General features: G+C 35.7%; 1 protein-coding gene across 1 annotated transcript; it reads right to left on the bottom strand.

Moving 5' to 3' along the window:
- Positions 1 to 886: 886 nt before the first annotated feature.
- LOC139116143 (pyrroline-5-carboxylate reductase 2-like) lies at positions 887 to 16,761 on the bottom strand. The gene is made up of 7 exons (XM_070678685.1): positions 16,543 to 16,761; positions 16,000 to 16,064; positions 9,992 to 10,171; positions 8,425 to 8,637; positions 7,739 to 7,831; positions 6,962 to 7,143; positions 887 to 4,618 (listed from the first exon to the last, which is right to left on the bottom strand). The coding sequence occupies exons 1-7, from the start codon at positions 16,676 to 16,678 to the stop codon at positions 4,582 to 4,584; spliced, it is 906 nt and encodes a 301-aa protein (XP_070534786.1). The 5' UTR covers positions 16,679 to 16,761; the 3' UTR covers positions 887 to 4,581.
- Between the last annotated feature and the right edge of the window lie 480 nt (positions 16,762 to 17,241).

Genomic DNA, 17,241 nt, shown 5'->3' with positions numbered 1-17,241 from the left:
AGTCCTTTGAGCACATGTTATATGTATTATCCAGTGATTAGATATGGCATGAAATGCTGTGTCATGGATGAAAATAGCAATACCTTTTGCTGTCTCTAAATATCAATATTTCTAAATCTTTGGAATAAAAAGGCTACTATGTATATCATATATTCCTGACTTGTGCACACAACTTGTAATTGAAAGAATAAAATTTCTGGAAGGTAAAACTACGATGTTCTCCTTCATGTTTAAAGACAAAAAGAAATGTTAGTTTAGAGAAAATGTGTTAAAATACATCAGAAGACTAGTTAGTGGGACAATGGATCCCAACGTATGAAATAAGCCAATACAAGTAAATATTTCAGCAATAAACCACACGCAGTGAAAGTATACCATGAGCGATAGTGAGTGCATACTATGGAACTGGTCAAAATAGAGTGGTATACATGTTACTGAGGTGGTTTATAACTATTACATGTATATCATAAAATGAAACTGCAATTCTGGCATGAAACATCAAACAGGGAGTTTTTCTCTAGCTTAGAAACTCTTGCCTGTTCAAAATGTGCTATATTGTGAACGTAGCATGGTAATTTTTTTATGTCTCGACCAATCAGATTGCAGTATTTGTGCCATCAATATATTGGTATGATATAATACATGATAACCCATGTCCTCATCGATCATCTTCAGTTGCCAATCAGAGAACTCTGTTGTATGTGTATGTGAATACAGGCTGAAAAAACCTAGGTGTTTGATATGATACAATGACTAGAGTTGATCTTGTATAAATCCTCAAGATCATTGGGCTGTTGATAACGTAATGCACATCCTCTTAGTGTCTGTGTAGCTGTCATACATTGCAAGACCGCACAGCTCAATGAAGCAAACTGATAAGCATCAGTCATTTTATACATTGAATTTATTCAGGTGTTTATTTTTAATAAAAAAGGAAGAGTGACAAGTATGGTTGTAGACTGACAAAAAAGGACAAACAACGATATTGATTTCTGGGTCATAATTTGATTGTTATTTGACATTCTCGTTTGTCCTGAGAGTTGTTTTTAATAAATGTTTGAATATAAAAGATAGAATTTCTGTTGATGAAAGAGATTCTTTGATTGAAAACATGAAAATTTTGATCAGGTTGTATGTTGTCTTCAAAAATAAGGTTCTCAGTCAATACTGTCGGAATGCTATATAAATAAGTACAGAATCTAAAAGCAATACAAAATGTAGTTTACACTCTCCACATGAAACAAAATATTGTGACAAACAAATCTAAACATTTCACAAGTCAAACACACACATACACGTAGTCAGTTTCTATAGGCATGACATGCTCCAGTCTTCGCGGTATCTGTTCTGTTTACCATTACAGTTGGCTATGCAGCATAATGATTCTGATGAATTAGAAATAAGACCACCCATCTACAATCTTCACTCTCCCTTTCTACAGGTGGCTACACACAAGTGATTGCCTATATCATTTCACAAAGGATTATTCTGAATATTATGTCAAATTCTCAATTATTCGTCGAAGAACACATCAAAATCTTAAAGAAAAGATAGAGATCACTGCAAATTTTGGAAGAACAGAAACAACTTATATAATATTCAATTCATGAAAATAAAACTCAGATAGAATGAGAAAATCTTCCTAAAGTATTATTAAAAGTCACTGTAAATAATCTATGTGCAACATTTTCAGGAGTGCTTGGTGTCCATATCGTGTCCTCTTATTCACATTTTGAAAAACAAGCAATTCACTCAAAAATATATAAAAGCATCTCCACAACCCTTTGAGTGCTCTTATATTTCCCACTTAAATTTCAGTGCAATATTTTAATTGTGTTGATAATATTGGAGCAAAGGCATAACTTTTCATTGGCTACAGTTTTTCATCAGAATTTTGGGGTAAATCTGAGAACAAATAAGTCTGGATCTGTAAAAATTGACTACATTGTGTTTGGCACTCAAAGGGTTCAAGATGTTGGCATCTTCAATCATGGCACAACTGAAATACGCTGGACTCATCTTCCTTTGGTAATAATCAGTGTTTTCAAAGGATGCCCTTCATAGGGAGTTCATACATACAGAGATACCCACTTAGATAATGTACATTTGTACTACAGCATAGCATGCGCATGGGAACAGTGTATTTGGTCTTGCCACATTATGTAACTATTTGGTCACTTTCTTTGTAAACAATTTTTCCTGGACTTCAGCCTTCGCTGTAAACTACAATTAATCTTTCTTTCCACACGTTCTGCAGCATTTTTGCATTTATTGCCAAAAGAAGCCATTTTTGGTATTCGCACAAAAAAAAAATTATTTTCTATCTTTTCAGATGGGGCAGTTACTATGTACATTATGTACATGGTATGGTTGCCCATGACACTACATGTAACCTAGTAATATTGTAGGTCATTTCTTGGTACCAGGACAGCTATTCCAAGAAAATTACCACCCATCCTTTAGACAAGGTCTTAGGGATAGGGTTAATATCCCTGGGTAACAGTCCCAGAACCCATTTCTGAAATAAACATAGTTCCTTGAAAAGCCTCTCTGAAGCGAAATGTCCCTTTTCAATTCATACGATACACACTAGTAACAGATCAATGCTTTTTAGGCAATAATGGTGAACGAAAGTAATACCAAACATAAAGTACATGTTTATGGGCTTAGAAACTGTTTTAAAATACAGCCATACAGGTAATTGATATACTGGCCTGTGAAATTGGTCTTGGGGTGATGTTAACTGCATAATTTCTTGCTCACATTCTTATCTTTGAGAGCGCTTTTTGATATGGATGGCTTCGATCTCCCATCAAATACAAAGTTCATTACTGTTACTGATAAAACCTTTTAAAGATAGAATGCCCCCTGAAAGTAAAAGACTTACACTTTTGCTCAAACTTTTCTAAAATAAAACTTTTAACAATTCTCTCATCAAATCAAGAATAAAAGTCAGAGGTCACAGTGCGAAGGTTGGTACTAGACAAAACAAATTACCTACATATTTACCAATCTTTGAAATTCAAAATGGCCGCCATCTCTGTGTTAAAAATAACATTTTCTAATTTCGAAAAAATATTCAAAATTTTTTACACCAAGAGCTTTTCAATGTGGTAGACCAGATCAGAACTGAAAAAAGTGAAAGCTCAAAATAAAACTATCCCCAAGGCGCATTCTACCTTCAGAAACAAATCTATCTTAGATTACTTGTCAAAGGAACTTGCTTCAAGCAATTGCTTGTGTAATCCATCATTGCTGAAATGCATTTAAACATTCAGCGCTTTCATATACAATCCAGTTATATAATAAATGATTAACTTTTACAAAAACATAATTTTTTCAAATATTTCTTTTCAGTGGCAGAGTTTTGTAGAACGTAATGCACACTCTGGTACTTTAGTTTTAAATACTCATAAAATAAGTTGTTTGAGGAGACAGTGTTACTGTACAACAGAAGCAAATGTGGTTATATTGTGGTCAATACAGCAATGAATAGTACATGGACGTGAACAGTTCTATATAAATACGCTGGTGGTTAAAATGGTCAATCAGTAAAGAAAATGATTGATTACATCACTTGAAACGAAAATATTTCTAGATTCTGACGAGGTCACTGGGAGGTAAAAGTTCTGCTTTGGTTCTGAAATTCCTACTCCGAAGAGACACATGCCATGCTTTCATTCTTTCTAATCTCAACAGCTGTTGGGTAAGATACAGGGTCACATCAACACATGGCATTTGAGTACAATTGATGAATTAGGTCACTCTAAATTATTCATCATTTTTTGTCATGTGGGACACTGGTTGTGTGTATAAAGAAAGGTGACATTTCCTCAATAAAAACCTATTACAATGTAGGCCCAAAAAAATCATAGCTATGTTTCTGATGGCGGGCTTCTTGAAAAAATAATGTGGCAACATAGTTTTTATTTTCACTCTGTTTTTTACCTGACAAGATCTGACCTTCCAACATATGAACAACAATGGCAGAATGTTCATCTGCATCACAGACGCTGGAGCATTAGGGTCTATGCTTGCATGGTGCATCAGTTATTGTTCCATACAGCAAGATAACAGGATCAGTTCGTGGTTCATAATTGTCCAGTGTGAATGTGTAATCCCACAGAAATTTCCTACCAAGTTAGCACACTGTCTTCTTTTTACAATAACTTTTTTCAAGTAAACCTTGTAAGAATGCTGATATGGCTAGTCTAGATCAATGTACAAGGATGAGAAACAAAGCCTTTATTCTTTTTTTGGGACTTAGTCTCAGTTACATGTAGCTGTTAATCGAATGAGGGAAGGAAAAGATAGGGAAGTAAGGCGTTACCTGCAAAGATGTTTAACAAAGAGAGTGTGCAAACAGGCTTTTAACTGTGCACAACAGCACATTAACCATCCAGCTTGCATGGTGTCAATTACATTACACAGCATCAGACAGATGCAGATACGTACTTCATGGAAGTTTGTCACATCCTTTTTCTTTCTGAGAATGTAGATCAAACATAGCAAAAGTCCACACAGGTGATTTAAAATTTGGATGAAAATAATTTATAAGTTTGTCTTTGTTTTTGTTTTCTGTCATCGAATACAATGGAATTCTTCAGGGCCGTCATCTCTGTGGACAAAAAAAAGAAGAAAGAGAAAATATTGCAGTGTGTTTTACGTCAGAGTGTGGATTAGTTAAAGTTTGACCAGTAGCAAGCATAGCACAACACCACTACACACCATTCTACCTAGGGTGATGAGAATGTTAAATTACTGTTGCATAATGCTATCAGCAGGTTAATCCAAGAGTTTAAACTCCACCAGCTTTAAATCTTGATGTATTTGTCAGTATTTTTGTTCCGTTTATAGAATACAGTTTTTTGTTCCACTCTCCCAATCATATTGAAATGCCTGGTATGTTATTCGACAGGACAACACAACCTGTATGAGTACAATATACCACATTATTATCAATAATTGAAATTTAGTCCCCAATAAGAATTCATTTTTCAAAAACAACATTGCATATTGTACAGCACAAAATTGTGTCAGTAATGCTCATATAAAACCTTATATTTCCAACTTTTAGGGAGGTAAGATAAAATATCAACATGCTTTACGGAACAAAAACACTGAAAAAATTATCAAAAGTTACAGCTTACAGTTCTGTCCACAAGAATTTACACTGAGCAGCTGTAAGACAAAATGACAACCCTGGCAGCAAGATTATGAATTTACTATTTTACATGCTTGATATAACAGTTGCTGTACATGACATCACATCAGGCATTCTCGCTATCTATTTGGACATCGTTATACTGAAATACCCTTTTCATTATACAATACACAAATCATCACTTTCATAAAGGTCATGGGGTCAATGGTGCCATCCTGGATGAGATATCGCTGCAAGCAGTGGTAGGGCCTCTGATGATTTCAGTGATCTTCTATCATACAGCAATCTAGCACTTTCAGTTGTATCATGTATGTTTAATGTACAAAAGTCACAGTTCAGTACCATATGCTGCAAAGCACTTTTTCATAGATTAATGTGTTTGCAGTACCTTTGCACAATGATTCATGACCTTCCATGAAACCGATTGCAAACATGCAGGAGTGATGATTCATGTATTGTAGCGGAAAGCAGCCATCAAGAGAATCTTGATGCAAGTCCACTTTTACAATGAATGTACTACCTGTCATAACTTGCTGTTTTGCTGGTCACTTTGTCATACAGCTGCATATTAAATCCTTGCTGACTCAATAATTTAAAGCTTTTATTTATGAATAAGTGTATAGATTAGAAGTTTTTGAAAATATCTTAATTAGTATTATCAACAACAGACAACTCTTAGGTGTTAACAGGAGACAGAGGTGAAAAAGTAGATCCAATGAAACTAAGTGAAGAAAGTATATGTCAAGTATAAATAAGGTATACAGATACATCCATGGTTTCCTTGTTTGTGCTTGAAATTTGATCAAGCTCTTTAAAAGATTCAAGAGCAATGTACAAAACCAAATAATGTGTTCCCTGCAAATGAAATCTGAACCACTGATGAAAGTTACAAGCAAACTATTTCTAATTTCTAATCACAGTATCAAGATTGCATAATTCCCCTGTGAACACTCATATCACGACTGGATATCAGTCAAAGAACTACAAAAATTTCCACACATCATCGTGATTCAGATCAAAATGTGAACTTATTCCGAGCACAAGACCATCAATCAATTCATTTACAACAGCGACCCTAATAATATACAGCCAAATGTTATTACTTGAGAAGATTCAGTGACCAAAACCCAAATGGTTCTACTCCAGAATGCGTGCCATGTCGACAGACTCAGTGTGCCAAATAGATCACTTGATGGCGGTACAAATTAACCACCTTGTACCGACTCATATGGAAATGCTTGTATTTCTAAGTGTTTGTACCATGTTCCATTCAAATTTCAGGATAAACCCATTGACAGGTGTGAGATCAAGGTAAACTTGTACAGTGGTTTGAGCATCCTGAGTAATCTAGCGCCCTCAGTGGCAATTTTCCAAAATTACACACAACTCTGAACAGACCACAGTGCTGCCATGTTCCATAGTTATTACACTTCCACTGTTCAAAACAAGTGTGACGGCCATTAACAGGTTTAATGCAGGAATGCAAGAAGTCTTTGTCATGACAACAAAGATATTTAAAACTCTCTGTTGTCTCAACTGGCATGATTTGCGGGAAGACAGAAAGGATCTCTATCAGAGAGAGTGACCTTGAAACTTTCAGTGGCTGAAAAAAACAGACACAGAGGAGTGATTTGAACTTTGGCCAGTTCAAAGTATGAATGCGTTTACCTAAACTTTATCAAAACCCTGTATGTAACCATTGGGGAAACCTCCCTCAATATATTATGGGATACATGGAGTGATTTATGCCACAGAATAAAAATGAAACAATTTACACAGATAAAAAATGACATTTACTTTTGTTCAGATAATTCTTTGGATTTCAACGTAGCCACTTCAACAGCATCGATAAGGCACTTCCGGAATCCATCTTCTTCCAGTTTATGTATTGCACAAATTGTTGAACCTCCAGGGGAGCACACGTCATCCTTCAAATCCATTGGATGTTTGCCGGTTTCCAAAATCATCTTGGCCGCTCCCTTGTGGAATACAGAAATGAGTATGTGTGGATAAGGTCGAAGGTCACCAGTACTGTATGTACTAACATGGATGGGGTCAAATGCCTCAAACAACGAGGTAAACGTATTGATGTTGAAATGAAAAATAGATGCATTCCAACACTCAAAGTGAGGAATTACCTTTCTGACCAATAAACACCACTGGGAAAATTGCAATAAGACTTGTCAGGAAGTAAGGCAAAAAAATAATATCACTTCATGCTGTGGCTACATTCCAAAGTAAGGCACAATTTTTGTTCATTTGTATTTTTGTCTTTATTTCACCATTCACACTATTCATATACATTTTGTCGCTTGTTGAAAACAGTTTAACAAGTTCCTTTGATTTATTATGCATTCTGTTGTACAACATTTTGTTCCAAGGTTTCTGAAATAACCTTTGTCATAATAACAGTAACTACTTTTCACATCAAATGTCCCAAAAACTGTCCAGTGATACCGCCTCTGCTTTTTTAATGGATAACATTGCTAAGTCAACATTCCCCCAACCTCATCTTGGAATATTGTATGGGAAAGGAATCAAAGGCCCATAGGCTGCACATGTGAATATACTCACAAGTAATGTCTGTGCTGCAAGTTTGATTGACAGTTGCCGTGGCAATCCCATCTTCACACCTCCATCAGCAAGGGCATCAATTGCACAAAATGCCTGACACCAAAAAAAGGGTGAACATTACTTTTCAAAGTCAGTCAGCAATGCTGAGAGTATTAGAGTCAGGGTGATATGGACATATGGGTAAAAGCTATGAGGAAAATGTGACAATCACATCCCTTGTTTTAGTGCACTTGGAGAGACTTGTAGATTTCACCCGACTCTTACCAGTGAGACAGCTGAAGTTTTGGAATATGGGCCAACGTCTAGAAAACATTTGCTTATTTTAGGCTGTTCCCTAACATGGCTGGCTCCTTCAGTTTACAAAATAGTATCCAAGGAAAATAAATGGAAACACCAGTAAACTTTACCGTATCTCCAACACAAAACAATTTAACTTAGACTAAGGCATGAAGGTAAAGAGCAAGTGACATTGTCGGAGCGCATTCACTCAACAAGTACATAGTTGACTACACTCTCCCTCCTCTGGTTTGCTACAAAACATCTAATGATACACCCTCAAGACTAAGCCAGTCCAATAGTAAACAGGTCCCCTCGCTACACTTTGCTGATAAAATACAATTCAAGACAGGAAAGGGTCACACTATGTTACCAGTGAGGGCGCTGTGACAATCAAGAAGTTGACTTACATATGCAGGACCACTTCCACTCAACCCTGTCACCGCATCAATAAACGACTCATCACCTTCATCACAGTAACCGAGACTGGAGAAGAACTTCCGGACAATTTCAGCATCATGTGGTTTTGTCGTTGCACCCCTGGCAAATATCGTAGCACCTTCACCGACGAGGCACGGAGTGTTTGACATTACCCGTACTACCCTGGACTTTGGTGGCAGTTTCTGGAAGTGTTAAAGTGCAACATGAAATGTTAGAATGACTCTAATATTGTCTGATTAATGATGCACATATGAGTAATGACCAGATCTGATGTTGTGGAGATATCTGAACTGGAGTAATGATATTTTGAATATATAGGTTGAAACACTATTAAGAGAACTTCAAACGTGTATATATTGACAATATCAATTCTGGTATTTGAAAACCAGTATACTAAAACCACTGGAAACTTTAATTTACTCCAGTTAAAATTTAAGTTTATTACTATGAATTGGACAAATAACTGAATGTGCAGTTGTCTCATTAACCCATGAATTTATCAGTGAAATGGATATATTTTGTGAAATGATAACATGACATGTGGGACTGGTAGCTAGCATTCTGAAATACACAAGTAAGCTGTGGTAGCAAAATTTAAGTTTGTTTGTACAGCAGCGCATTAACCCCATTTGCACATTCAATGAAGGTTTTGATATTATGACATAATCACTCCTCATCTGCAGTGTTACATATATACTTCTATTACATGTGAGTTAGGATGACAAACTTCCTTAAGTCCAAATTCCTTGTACGAAGGTTTTTCAGCAATTTTTCATGGGTACTTGATGTTATGTACGCCAATTTTTAAGAGTGCTTTTTGGTCAACATGTCATGAAGGCTCTAGATGTTGTAAAAATATTTCATGAGAACTAGTATTTTACAACATCATGAGTTCCTTCCTATAATGGCATGATAATAGCATTTTACAGGAGTTTATTAATTTTTCTGGGAACTTCATGAAGTTCTGCCGACAGTTTTAGACTTTGCAAGAGTGTACACATCCTGCAGAAGTGTGATCTTGTGAAATGTGCAGGATTGATCCAAGGTTTGGCACCAGTGAATTCCCCCCTCTAGTGGTGAGGTTTGACCAGTCATTGCCAATAGAAATGTATGCTAAAATTGCATACAAGACCAGTCAAGCTAGCCAGTTGGACCACCGAATGTAACTTTTAACTGGTCCTGAGACCCCTGAAAAGTTAATATATTATCTATGATTTTGTCAAGGGCAGTACCTTGGTTAAATTTTGAAATGCATTTTCAATTTGAATATCAATGCAATCCAATTAGGGGACAACAAAAATGTTACCATGGTTCCCATATTATTTACTTACGTACCAAAAACCTTGCAAAAAACTCTGGTATTTGCTGACTCTGTGACATGTTTTCAATGCACCTATATACATGTGTACACACAATGTATTGAGCAGAATGATATACTGCAATATTGGCATGTAAGTATTTTACACTACTTTAAACACTTGTATGTTATCTTCTAGTATTCAAAGAAAACTAATTTGCCATGATTGGCTGACTTACTTTTTCTATGTACTCAATGGTGATACCAGCAGCCAATGAAATGATCAGATGATCTTCGCCCACAACAGGAGCTATTTCTCTGAGAACTGATGGCATTATATTTGGTTTGACTGAGAGGAATACAACGTTACTTGGTTTGACGGCATCTTTATTCACATAGGTTGTCCTCACACCCAATGCCTATAGGACGAAAGGAATAAAAATTGTACATCAGAGAAAATACTTTCTATTAATTTTTGCCCCTAATTAATACTCCCCCTGCAACTAACTTTGACTTAAGTCTCTCAGGCACAATTTTAATACACATACATGTATATGCATAGTTTCACACTCTGACTCCACATGAAGTCCTCTATACAAATATCATAGTACTTACTGTAGTGCTACCACTAAATATGAATAAGTGTACAGATTATTGTCTCCTTACTCTGGCTTATTGATGTCATTGACAATTTCATTTGGATAAACTGTACAGAGACACAAACCCGTAGATGTCACAATGACACATTGAGATCTTTGAAATATTCATTGATGATACTTTGTCATTTACAAAAGAAACCTGTTAAAATCATTATATTAAATGGAACACAATATATTAAACATGTGTGTTGATAGTCTTGTAATATTGGTGCTAAAACAAATTTGAGATCACATGATATTAGTACGAGGGTCATTATGCAGTTACTACAAGAAAATGTAGCTCCAAGACCTTTCCATGATGGCAATCACGGTAGACTTCAACTAAATATCCACCATTTGAACATTCAGAGGGGAAAATCTCCATAGACTGATGGTGGTTTGCTTTAGTACTGAATAAACTTTTGTACAGACAAGTCTGGTGAAGTTTTGAGCTTCTTTTTAAAAAGCGCCCTCACTGGTGTGTTTTGCTAAAGTCCAAGCCTTCTGTTATGGCTTGCAAAGCCTTATCATCATAATTCAATATTATAAACACTGCAGAATATGTACTGCAATCATCTTTCACAACAGTTTGCATTATGATCAATGCAGACAGTGATCTTTGCAAAAATGTTTCAAATCAAAGCTCAAACCAAACAAGTACATGTACATGTATCACTGCAGCTATCAAAGGTCAAAAGTCAGCAATATTTTAATCCGGGAATTACAGTAACTTCACTTGACAGGTACGATTATAAGGAAGTGAATGGAACATGGAAGTGAATTACAGGTCTGACATCATGTACAGCAGGTAATTATCAAGGAAGCATGAAGGAGTGTGTTTTGAATTTATCACATTCTTTACAAGTATCTGTCTATTGAATATATTTAATGATAAAATTTATATATAACATATAAATTTTCATGCACTATTGCCGAGCATTGATAAGTAACTTCTATTAATGATTGTACAAGTAACCATGGGTAGCTAACAGGTGTTTCACAGACACGGCAATGCAACACTTGTTACAGAGCTAACATGTATAAATGGGAAATACGTGATTTACTAGTAAAAAATATGCATCTGTCAAGATGTAAATATAAACACACTTTGATTGCAGTGTTTCTATGATTTCATCCAATTATTACTGACAACAGTAAATATCAAATTGCATGAAATAATGCCTATTTTAAGAAAAACACGGTTCAAAACACCAAGATTCCATGGATTGAGAGAATGAATTCAAACTGTAATTGAACTTTAATTTGACAGATGTCTATGTAAATAATTGATTTTTTTTTTGCAATACAATTTTCAAATAAATCTAGACCATTCAGGGAAACGTTTTCATCAAACTTTAAAAAAGATCCTGGCTCACCATAAATGATATCAGACTCTATTTGATACTCAATTGAAATTAGTGATGTATATTTGTAAGATTTAAGCCAAACTGAATAACCTTGATGGTATCTGAAGACATGGGGCAAACATTAGAAGACAACCTACATACTACAGACCTATGCCAATAGAAGCTATCACAATTTAAATATGTAGATAATATGTACATATGTGTGTATTGATAAACTAACTATACAGAGATTTTAGCTTTATGCCAGTATTTCTATTGATGGACATGTAAGTAATGGTGGTACTGGTATGTACAAATGTAATTGTGGTTTTGGAGTTGTTATAGACATGGTAACATGATCTGTTCCATAGTATGATTTTTTACTTTTGGAAATGAACACAGATTATTATGAATCTGCACCATAAGAATTATTATGAATCTGCATAATTTTTTTAACTTAGTGGGCCTAGCCACATCAATTAGCCAAACCTATCCTTGGGTATTTTGATATTTTTTTGTAGTTTATGGGTGGGGAAGTTTACATAGCTTGGAAAAAATTGTCAAATTCCCATTTGGAGCAGAAATATTGAAAGGTACAATTACAAGCTGTCTTTCGAATGCTACCAGTCTTTTTTTTTACAATTTCTTTTGGTGTACAGCAAAATGGATGTTTGCTACCTGCCATATGTGAACACAGAAATTTCATATGGTGAAGAAATTTTATGATGCAATAACATGAACTCAAACACGCTGTCAACAGAGATAACAAACATTGTTAAGCTATGCATCATATTGACTCAGGGAGTTGACGCTGGGATATCATATCCAAAGTGGAAAAAATATTTCAAGTTTATTCATGTTGCATTGCAAGGCCAAAGAAACTTTCTCAATAGTGGGAAGAGAACAGATTACTAGTATAATTGAAGACCCAGCTTCACTTCTAAGAGACAATTATGTTGGTTATTATGTGTTGTCTGAAGTCTACCCTGTACAGAATTTCAATCTTTAAGGCCACAGTACAACAGTAAAATGGATGAACTTTTCCTGTACATATTTGCTCTGAGATCCTACATTTCAATAGACTGGAGTATAATTTAAACCAAGAAGGATAAGAGTTTAGATCAAGAATACTTTGAATGATGTATGCGATACTCATTCATGTACCCATCTGTCAATTTAAATTCAAAAGATATAAAATTTGAATATAATCAACGTGTCACTTTATCACAGGATGTTTGACAGTATCCCTCTTTGAAGATTTATTTTCTATTGAATATTCCTATAGACAATGCAGTCTAGTTGATCTATGGTATGATATCGATATGCACATAATACTGTCTGTAAGAATTAACATTTCTAAAGACAATGGTGATGATAGAGTCGCAGGCTAATTTGCATAAATTTGAAACTGTTTAGGATGAGACCATGTTTTCAGTTTCCTTTGTTTCATTAACATACAATAATGTCTTTGTGTTTACACTTTTCTTTGATGTCATCAGATAGGGACCAATTATTGTGGAATTTTAGAATACAATGGGAATGATTTGAATACTATTGTGAAATTATTGACGCTGAAATAGCATGCAGAAATTGAGATTGATGCAACTCCACCATCCATGGTTTGGGGCAGGTTTTTATCAGCTTCATCTCCAGACAAATTGAGTAACTGTACACAACTTTTAAAGGAGAACAAAGGACTCAAATCATATAAACAGTCAATGTCAACAACCACCAGAGAAAGAACCAGGGATTGAGGACTACCCCTTTAAATTCAAAATTAGTACAAGCAGGTCATAGAAATCCATTTGGACCTTGAATTCAAGCATTTCCATACTTGTACAGGCATTACGTCCCTTGGGCCTGATGTTTTTGGCCACAACATCACTTTCTGTAAAACTAATGAAATAATTCAGCAGTACATCACTAGCTACATCAGTATCAACCATGTAAATTGTTAGTCAGTCAAAATAATTTATAACATTCCCTGAATAATAAAATCCGTTATAACTGGTAATTTTCAAACTGCATTTGTAAACAATTTACAAACAAAGCATGGTCAGGTGTTTTACTTGTTCCATGTTAAATCTTGGAATCCATTCAAACAAGTCAATGTGCATATTTTCTATAAACATCCCTTTTTTTGGGGTCTATATTGTACATAAATGAAAGGAACTGATGTAGCAAGAGTTGTCCTGTGCGACCACTTTATGACATGCATGATGTGGCGTCAACCACTTCACAATGTATATATCTGTGATCAATTTGAATATTTACTGTAAAAATTTATGGTATGTTAATTATTAAAACTCAAAATTTATTTCAAACTGAATTTTTATACGTAAGCATTCACAACTGGTATTAAAAAGTCTAACAGTTATGTTGGCAGTGCACTGTACCATGTACATTGTAAAGATGTGTCCAAATTCAGTAGTCTGGAGTCGGCAGCCACATTTCACTTTGCCCTGGCCATTCTGCAGACCAGTATGTGATAAAATTAAATTCAAAATAGAAAAAATATGTTTCCAGTAACCTTTAACCTATTCTATTTCAAACTCTCTAATTCTAGACTAACTTTTTTCCTCATTTTTTAAAATCATACATAGTTTTGCCAAAATGTGCAGTTTTATGGACCTCATTTTTTAAAATCATGCATAGTTTTGCCAAAATGTGCAGTTTTATGGATTGCTACCAAAATGAAAACTCAAAAAGAGAACTTTCCTGACAAATGTACAGTATTCCTGATAGGAAAAACTGGACTACCAAAGTTGACTGAATTACCGTTAAATATGTATCTTGTCTTCAAACAACAAAACACTGAATAGATGCTCTAAACATTGACGTAGGCAATTTACTTGGTTGGTGGGACAGAGTTTTGTGAGTCAGCAGACTGTGTATGAGAAGTTCTGGTCTGGCTGCAAGAACTGTTTGTTCCATTCACTTCAGTAGAATGCAGTGTAATGAATATCATCGCATCACAGCTTATGAATGCTACATTGTAAAAACATCTTAGGGTCAAAGTAGTCAACATGTCCCTGACTGAGCACTTTTCGTATAATATTTCTCTGTCTGCACTGTGCTTTCCGACTGACACGAAATTAAAAAGTTCAATTTTTCACCATCAACTAAAGCATTGCTTGAGTTATCTTGTTGCTTATAACTACTTTAAAGCTTCCTTCTGCTTTGAGAGTACTATAGCCGTCATACAAGGACCAACCACTTGTAATTTTGCAGTTATTTCTATCATTGGTAATTTTTAACCCTTTTCCTGCCAGACAGTATCACTTCCCTATCAGCTGAGTCAGTAAAAAGCAGTATTGAGGCAATTACTAGTAAAACATGACGTATTTTCACCCACTTGGCTTGGTCTGTTATAGCATCTTGAGTCCAAAAAAATCAAGTTTACAGTATTCATGTTTTCAACAGCCTTAAAAAATACAGTATTATGCTATAATAAACCATATGGAATATATTGTTTCATTAATTTTAACTATCTTGACCCAGTGGTGAAATATGGACTTGGCAGGAAAAGGGTTAAACATGATTCAAGAAAAAGTAGTTATAAACTCTGGTGGTGTACTTGTAATTCAGATGATATTTCAGAGTAATAGGGCTATGGCTTCCTAGACTATTTTATAAACTCAATTTTGTCAAAAATGGTATTTAGCCCGTAAATTTGAGCCGGCTGACTTGAGGACAAATGAGCACTTTGGACATGGTCTGGTGACAGTAAAGGGCTTGTCGACGACCATAAAATTTGCTTTTCAAAAACCCAACTTGCACAGAGCTAGCACCCAAAACCAGAAAGTAAGAATAACATTTTAATATTTTGTGGCTACAAGTTCGTTTGACAGTTGTAAAGTTTGTGGGATAAACTTCAGAAAAAAAGAAGACAGCCTATACTACAGTATGTATTTGGATCCTACTTGTCGATTAACCAAAGCCTTTTTATGATGTAGTTTTTCCTGATCAAAAAAACTTGTACACTGTATGCATCTGTAATCTTGAACAATGCCAGGAACGGTGTTTATGTAGATATTCCAACATACACTGATGCCATGACCAATCACAGACAGTTGCTAGTGTCTGCAGTCCTCAAACCACTGTTATACAATACTACTAGTACTATTGAATAATCATGGAGGTAAAGACTCCATAGGCCAGGAGCGAACGGTATAATGTGGAAAAGGGAAGCTGTAGTTTGGTAGGTTGTATTTTCACATTATTAGTAACATCAAGAAAATAGAGGTATGATACAGTACTCACCCCTATTTGTGTCAGACAATCTGGGTCTGGAGAGCTCGATATGATACGCTCAGCCTTCACAAGCCCTGTTATAAAATGTTTAATACCAGTATAAACAACACCATATGGACGGAGAACGGAGTCACATTCGTACATACACAGGCAATATTGAATGCTTATAGAGCGGAACTCTTTATTTGCCCGACTCAAAAAGTGAAGAAAATATGCATGAGTTGCCAAGTGTTGCCACGTTGGCAAGGTACATTGTTATGTTAGGATCCTTAGAAGGGGTTGAGAATCAGATGCCTGAATTTCGAAATGTTTCTCAGGTCTCTGCGTGAAGATTTTAGTTGAAGAACGCTAAATTATGCTTTCTCTACGCCTATATTGTTTACATCATATCAAACATATTCATATGACATGGGCAAATTTTATCAAAATTCAAATCGTCGACTTTTATCGACACTTGTGTGCCATATCTCTCCTAACACTGCTCAGTACACACAAAATACACACATCGATTTGTTTTGGATGATGTAATCACACCAACGTGGGAAAACTCACCCGCCCGAACAAATCCCCGCGCCATGGCTTGGCCTATCTTCCCTGCTCCGACGATAGCAACACTCATCTTTGATGCCTCCGAAAAATGTTGACTAGCAAGTCCATGCAGCTGAAATAATACCCTCCCTAACCGCATAGAGGCGATTTTTGACGACTGAATTTAGCGGAAAGCGAGAAGACACCGGGTACACTTCTGACTCTTTGAATGAAATAGGAAGTGGGCTGTGATTGGTCAACCAGACTAATTGGGTGTACGCATATTCAGTTATCACTCCTTTCACGCGTGGGGTCGGGGTCATCTATTATGCTCACAGTACACGTTCATTGCTAAACACAAACAGTTATATTTTAATGATGAAGCTCCCGACATTGTCATATTGTTTTGACTGTTAACTTCAGGCGATATTGATTGAATATTCTGTCCCTTCTGTTCTGATGTTCCCACTACGACAACTTCGGACAAGTACTACTCTGCTGCTTCCCATGGCAAGATGGAAAGGTCCGGGAAAGGTACTGAATACAGAATATACGTTGTCATGGTATCGTTGTATGTCCATGATTACTCATGTACAATTTTGTAATCGAACCACTGGTACTAGGGTTTGGGTAATTAATCAGTGACAGGAATGAGTGACTCGTCTCTCTTTGCATTCTACGCGTGTCCATTGCATGCAGGAACTGGATGATGCAATCATTCGA

This window comes from Ptychodera flava, chromosome 17 (genome assembly GCF_041260155.1).
Source record: "Ptychodera flava strain L36383 chromosome 17, AS_Pfla_20210202, whole genome shotgun sequence".
Classification (NCBI taxonomy): Eukaryota; Metazoa; Hemichordata; class Enteropneusta; family Ptychoderidae; genus Ptychodera; species Ptychodera flava.
Note: the sequence above shows the minus strand (reverse complement) of the source record. Positions and strands in the feature narration are given on the sequence as shown.

What these genes read in the sequence shown, in the direction of transcription:
- LOC139116143 (XM_070678685.1), bottom strand. Translation starts at nt 16,678, where the DNA reads ATGCGGTTAGGGAGGGTATTATTTCAGCTGCATGGACTTGCTAGTCAA. An exon ending in ATTGTCTGACACAAATAGGG is followed by an intron (nt 10,172 to 15,999) that starts GTGAGTACTGTA and finishes TTCGTCCTATAG; the next exon opens with GCATTGGGTGTGAGGACAAC. An exon ending in CCATTGAGTACATAGAAAAA is followed by an intron (nt 8,638 to 9,991) that starts GTAAGTCAGCCA and finishes TAACACTTCCAG; the next exon opens with AAACTGCCACCAAAGTCCAG.